Source organism: Thamnophis sirtalis, unplaced genomic scaffold (assembly GCF_051295495.1).
Source record: "Thamnophis sirtalis isolate CommonGarterSnake01/CBP01778 unplaced genomic scaffold, rThaSir2_p1.2 scaffold_10, whole genome shotgun sequence".
NCBI classification, from domain to species: Eukaryota; Metazoa; Chordata; class Lepidosauria; order Squamata; family Natricidae; genus Thamnophis; species Thamnophis sirtalis.
Window position 1 is genome coordinate 71440992 of NW_028261390.1, and position 6641 is coordinate 71447632.

Sequence of the window (6641 nt, forward strand, 5' to 3'; positions counted from 1 at the left end):
TTGTCCAGAAAAGGTATAGGGTCTCCTGCTTGGGCTGGGGGTTAGACTAGATGACCTACAAGGTCCCTTCTAACTCTGTTAATCTGTATCTATCTGAAACACCCTTGTTTCCCTAACGCTACTCTCTTTCTGCCAATATTATTTATTCTGTAAATACGAGTATTGGCCTTGGACAGGAGATGGTTTTTTTTCTGACCCACCAGAAAATCTAAAATTTGAAGCTAAAAGTCTTCTAAGAAAATTCTGAAAGGACCCAGCTGACAGGTGCAAAAATAAAAATTGAGGCCACACGTCAATTTCCAGTTAAGATTATTGTTTTGATCGTGCCAATATATAGGGGAGATACACAGAGGCCTTTTTAAGGTCAATCTGTAGTCCATGGAGGTAGCCAATCCATAGATAGTCCTCGGCTTACAAGCACAATTGAGCCCAACATTTCTGCCGTTAAGTGATACATGTGTTAAGTGAGTTTTGTCCCATTTTAGGATATATAAAGTTTTTTATCTGTTTTCAATTTTAAAAATATAAACATTCCATCTTCCCGTGAGCAGCGTGTCATCTGGGTGCAAATATTCCTGTGCAACTTTCTTCCCTAAATTGTAATACGCTGAATACTTAGAACCTTATTAAACTCTATACTTCCTTCTTCACCTACGTATCTTCTAATAAAAATACAGTAATAACATTAAGCATCATTATTTTCATAATATTGGTACTAGCTATGGTCATTTAACTCTTTTATTTTACGAGCTTTCTTTTGCCACACTTGTTAAGTGAATCACGGCGGTTGATAAGTGAGTATCCCGGTTGTTAAATTGAATCTGGTTTCCCACTTGAGTTTGCTTATCGGGCGGTCGCAAAAGCGGATCACGTGGGAACACAACGGTCGTTAAGTATGAACCGGTTGCCCAGCGTTTGAATTTGGGTCATGCAACCAGGGGGATTCTGGGAAGGTCGTAACTGTGAAAAGTGGTCATAAGTTACATTTTTCAGAGCCGTCGTAACTTTGAATGGTCATTAAGCGAACTGTTGTAAGTTAGGGGCTAGTTGTAGTTCCATTGCTTTCTCTTGCACATGTTGGCAAGAGTCTTCTAGGTCTTTTTCACCACAAAGATCTAAAACACACACACACACACACACACACACACCAAAACCTGATCAGTCTGTATTCTGCTTTATGACCTTCAGATGCAATAAACAGACAAACATTTGTGATTGTTTGTCTGTTTATTGGACTTTCTTCTTCTGTTATTTGTGCTTACTAAAGCAAGGATCCACAAACTTTCGGACCTCCGGGACCACTAAATTCATCATTTTAAATCCCGCGGACCACTAATATGATCTGCCTAATGACTGGCGGGGTGGGCGTGGCTAGGTGGCCATGTGACTGGGTGGGTGTGGCCAACTCCATGTCACTCACATTGAGGGGCGCCTTGCCGGCCTCTACTTGCCCCTCCCCTCCCAACACACTCCTCGCACGCCCGGGGCTCCTTAGGGCCCCAATAGGAAGCAGTTGCTGGAGCTAAGCAGCCCCCAGGAGAAAGAGTTGGCAAAACAGCTCTGTTCAAATTGGATCTGAGCGAGAAGGAGGCTCAGCAGAAGCACCTCACTGAGGACTAGGAGCATAGGCTTTCCAAGCAGAGGGAAGACTTGCGGGAGTGCAAGGCCAGTTGCCAGCGCCTGGAGGCTCAGCGGGCTGAGATGGTCAGCCAGTTCCAGGCCATAATGCAGTCCCACTGGAACGAGGCCCTCCGGCTCTTCGCCACCAGCGGTGCTTCCCTTCAGCCTTCGCCCAAAGCCCCCCAGCAGGAGGCGGAAGGAGACCCCAAGTCGGAATTTCTGCCCCCCTCCAACCCCCACAAAAAGACCCCGAAGGGGGAGACTCTCTGCAGCAACACAAGCGTTCATCGCACGTATCCGTCCCGGGGGCCGTAGTTTGAGGACCCCGGATTTAGTGCAGTATAAAGAAATGCAAATATTTTTTCTGCAGACCACCAAAACTTTCTCACGGTCCACCAGCAGGTGACCGCTGTATAAAGAGTATCAGTCAAGTTACTTACTACACTTGACATGCAGTTATCAATTCCTCTTAACTTCAAGCACTAGAATTCCCACCTACCATTCCAGAGGTTTTTCAGCGTTGTTGCAGACACATAAAACATCATCAGAAAAATAAACATAGCAATATAGCAGTTAGACTTATATACCGCCTCATAGGGCTTTTCAGCCCTCTCTAAGCGGTTTACAGAGTCAGCATATCGCCCCCAACAACAATCCGGGTCCTCATTTTACCCACCTCGGAAGGATGGAAGGCTGAGTCAACCTTTGAGCCGGTGAGATTTGAACAGCCGAACTGCAGAACTAGCAGTCAGCTGAAGTAGCCTGCAGTGCTACATTTAACCACTGCGCCACCTCGGCTTAACATGGTTAAGGTACTTTCCAAAAAAACCCTGACTTTTGTTCCTAGTTTGGATTAATTTGCCGTTGTTGGAATGGTTCTTCTAAGCGTGCTGATAATACATTTGGCGCGATTATATACTGTAAGCTTGCACATTGCAATAGTGCAATGGAAAACATGATTATTACCTGGAAGTAAATGATGTGCCTGATGGAAACAGGTCACGCAAGCAGGTATGATATTATGTAAAAGGAAGCACGCTGGCTCACACTTAGGAATATAAGCTTCACCTATCTATTAGCAGGATCTGAACAGATAGTCATGAATCAGGGAGGAAAACCTGAAGTGACACCTTAATGAGAATTGCAGCCTCCTGCGCGGAGGCAATAAAAAACGGCAACACTCCATTCCTGGGTGCGTGAAAAAGTAAAAACGGTGGAGTCGTGGAAGGTTGAAAGTTAGTCCTTAAGCAGAAAGTCTGCTAGCAGCCAACCTTGAGCCGATGTGGCGCAGTGGTTAAATGCAGCACTGCAGGATACTTCAGCTGACTGCTAGTTCTGCAGTTCGGCGGTTCAAATCTCACCGGCTCAGGGTTGACTCAGCCTTCCATCCTTCCGAGGTGGGTGAAATGAGGACCCGGATTGTTGTTGGGGGCGATATGCTGACTCTGTAAACCGCTTAGAGAGGGCTGAAAGCCCCATGAAGCGGTATATAAGTCTAACTGCTATTGCTATTGCTATAACCAATGGAACAGAAGTTGCCCTTGGAAGTTGTGGGAGCTTTGTCACTTGAGACTTTCAAGAATAGACTGGACTGCCATTTGTCAGAAATGGTGCAGGGTCTCCTGCTTGAGCAGGGGGTTGGACTAGATGACCTGTAAGGTCCCTTCCAACTCTACTGGACAGCAACGGAAGAGACCTGTCGGCCTTCAGTCCAAGCTCTTGAGCTTATAGACAGTGGTGGGATTCAAAAATTTCTACTACCAGTTCTATTGGCGTGGATTGGTGGGCATGGCTTGGTGGGAGTGGCAGGGGAAGGTTACTGAAAAAAAAAACCAATTTCCTTCCAATTAGTTGGGGAGGCAGAGAATAGATGCGGGCGGGGCCAGCCAGAGGTGGCATTTACCGGTTCTCCAAACTACTCAAAATTTCCACTACTGGTTCTCCAGAACTGGTCAGAACCTGCTGAATACAATCTCTGAAACAGAGGCATAGAATCAAAATCACATGAAGTATATCAGTGCTGCTTTATAAATCCTTAGCACCTGGAATCCTGCATCCAATTTTGGTCACCACATTGCAAAAAAGATGTTGAGACTTTGGAAAAAGTGCAGAGAAGAGCAACAGAGATGCTCAAAGGCCTGAAGACTAAAACACAGGAAGAACACAGGAAGTCAGAATGTCTAATCTGGAGAAAAGAAGGACCACGGGTGACAGGATGGAATTCAAGGGTGAAAAAAGTGAAGTTCTACATTTAGGCAAGAAAAACGAAATGCACAGGTACAGTCTAGGTGGTACCTTGCTCAATAGTAGTAATTGTGAGAGGGATCTTGGAGTCCTAGTGGACAACCATTTAAATATGAGCCAGCCGTGTGCAGCAGCTGCCAAAAAAGCCAACACAGTTCTAGGCTGCATCAACAGAGGGAGAGAATCAAGATCACGTGAAATGTTAATACCACTTTATAAGGCCTTGGTAAGGCCACACTTGGAATACGGCATTCAGTTTTGGTCACCACGATGTGGAGACTCTAGAAAGAGTGCAGAGAACAACAAAGATGATTAGGGAACTGGAGGCTAAAACATATGAAGAACGGGCTGCAGGAACTGGGTATTCTAGTTTAATGAAAAGAAGGACCAGGGGAGACATGATAGCAGTCTTCCAATATCTCAGGGGCTGCCCCAAAGAAGAGGGAGTCAAGCTATTCTCCAAAGCACCTGAGGGCAGAACAAGAAGCAATGGGTGGAAACTAATCAAGGAGAGAAGCCACCTAGAAATAAGTAGAAATTTCTCTCCTTATAATCAGTGGAACAACTTGCCTCCAGAGGTTGTGAATGCTCCAACACTGGAAGTTTTTTAAGAAGATGTTGGATAACCATTTGTCTGAAATGCTATAGGGTTTCCTGTCTGGGCAAGGGGTTGGACTAGAAGACCTCCAAGGTCCCTTCCAACTCTGTTATTCTATTCTATTCTAATCAAGGAGAGAAGCAACCTAGAACTAAGGAGGAATTTCCTGACAGCCAAAACAATTAACCAAGCAATAGGAAGATTAAAAAAAAAATCAGTAGTCTGAACAGCTGGCTGACTGTATGACGAAGCAAAATAATAATAATATTTGCATTAGTTTTTAAAATAGGGGGAAAGAGCCCAAGTATTCATTCAGATTAAAATTCCGGTTGAGTGATTGTGAAACCACCACGAACTCACCTATAACTTGCCACGGAGTTTCAATCCTGTCTACTATGATTACACATAATTGCTAAAAGCCTTAGGATAAATCACTTGATGCTTTTAAATGCCCAAGTACAACATTTTAGAAGCCGGATAACCCACTCAGAGTATGCCTCAGATTTGTTTTTACAATTTTTTTTTCCCTAGACCATTAAAACCAGGCAGGTTCTGATTTGTAAAAATAATAATAACTTACTTCTAACCGCGTGCAAAATACAACAGGAATTCAAAACGAACTGAGTAATTACTTAATGGAATAAGGAACCCCAAATAAAATTGTACAAAATTCAGAATGTGAATGATTATAAGGTAAAGGTTCCACCTTGCGCATGTGTGCTAGTTGTTCCTGACTCTAGGGGGCGGTGCTCATCTCCGTTTCAAAGCCAAAAAGCCAGCGCTGTCCGAAGACGTCTCCGTGGTCATGTGGCCGGCATGACTCAACACCGAAGGCGCACGGAACGCTGTTCCCTTCCCACCAAAGGTGGTTCCTATTTTTCTACTTGCATTTTTACCTCCTTTCAAACTGTTGGTTGGCGGAAGCTGGAACAAGTAATGGGAGCTCACTCAATTACATGGCGCTAGGGATTCGAACCGCTAAACTGCCAAACTTCTGATCGATAAATTCAGCGTCTTAGCCACTGAGCCACTGCATCCCTCCTGAATAATTATAATGTCCTTATAAATTAAGTATATAGTTATAGAACAAACAAGAAGGAAGCACTAATTACAATTAATGTTTAACACAGCTTTAAAAGGCGCAATTAATTTCATTTTATCTCAAGAAAAGGGTTCCGTTTCAGAAACTACAAATGAATTTCTCGCTTACGTTGATTATGATTGTATTATAACCTCAAGGCAATTGATGTTACCCATAAATCTTACAGAAAATCATCAATATGGGTTGTTAACCAAAATGGATAGATTGCATTGAATTGTTTTAGAGCCACAGGGTGTAATAAATCCCTGAATCAATTTTAATAAATAAAAAAACCTCATCTGGATTAAGATTATTGCCATTATTTCTTCTGTAGGTATTATATCTTAATCCTTTTTATCTATGTAGTGGCAAAAATGCTAACTCTCACCAGTCTCTGTGTGTCCCGCGATAACTTTCAAAGATGATCAGAAGCAAAATAAAAGAAAATAAAATACCATTGGACATATAAAATGGCTTTGGAATAAAACCCGATGAAAAACGTTCTAAACTGAATGTTTTGAAAGCACTTGAAAGAAATACTTGATTTCCCCCCTCCCTTTTTTGTTTTGGAACTCTGTCAATATTTCATTTGAAGGTTTATTTAGTTCACGAGCAAACAGCTCCAGGGGAATTTTCAGGTTGAGGAATAGTTTATGCCCTTCTTGGCAGAAGGGAGAAAAAAGCATACTAAAGCAACAATGCTTGCAATGTTTTGGCCCGTTTCCTGATCTGAGAAGGAAGAGCTGGACAATTTTTTAATCTTTAGTGACAACCTTTAAATGCTGCCTATACCAGGGGTCAGCAAACTGTGACTCCAGAGCTGCATGTGGCTCTTTCATCCGTCTGCTGTGGCTCCCTTTTGCCAGTCACAATTGATAGGACTTTCCATTAGGACAGGTAGAGGTAGAGCATATATATATATATGTATATATATATTATATACAGTTAGCTTCCTCCCAAAATTGGGGCATACCAGGGATTGTGACACTAAATATATACCTTCCTCCCTGGCTTCAGTTGATAAAGGAGGAGAACCTTGTGGCTTAGTGGTTAACACATCTGCCTAAGATGTAATATAGCACAGGTTCGAATCCCAGT

General features: G+C 43.0%; 1 protein-coding gene across 2 annotated transcripts in view; it reads right to left on the bottom strand.

The window, feature by feature from the left end:
- SLC34A2 (solute carrier family 34 member 2) overlaps nucleotides 1-6061 on the bottom strand; it is a 49162-nt gene extending 43101 nt beyond the window's left edge. The window contains exon 1 of one of the 2 annotated variants that reach the window (XM_087724885.1): nucleotides 5932-6061. Coding sequence is in view for 1 of the 2 variants with exons in the window: in XM_087724884.1 (XP_087581010.1) it covers nucleotides 5169-5177 (9 nt within the window). In the remaining variant the exon portion in view is untranslated. Of the gene's footprint in view, nucleotides 1-5168; nucleotides 5365-5931 lie in introns of those variants that run through there. The other variant, XM_087724884.1, reaches the window with a different exon arrangement.
- Nucleotides 6062-6641: the final 580 nt, after the last annotated feature.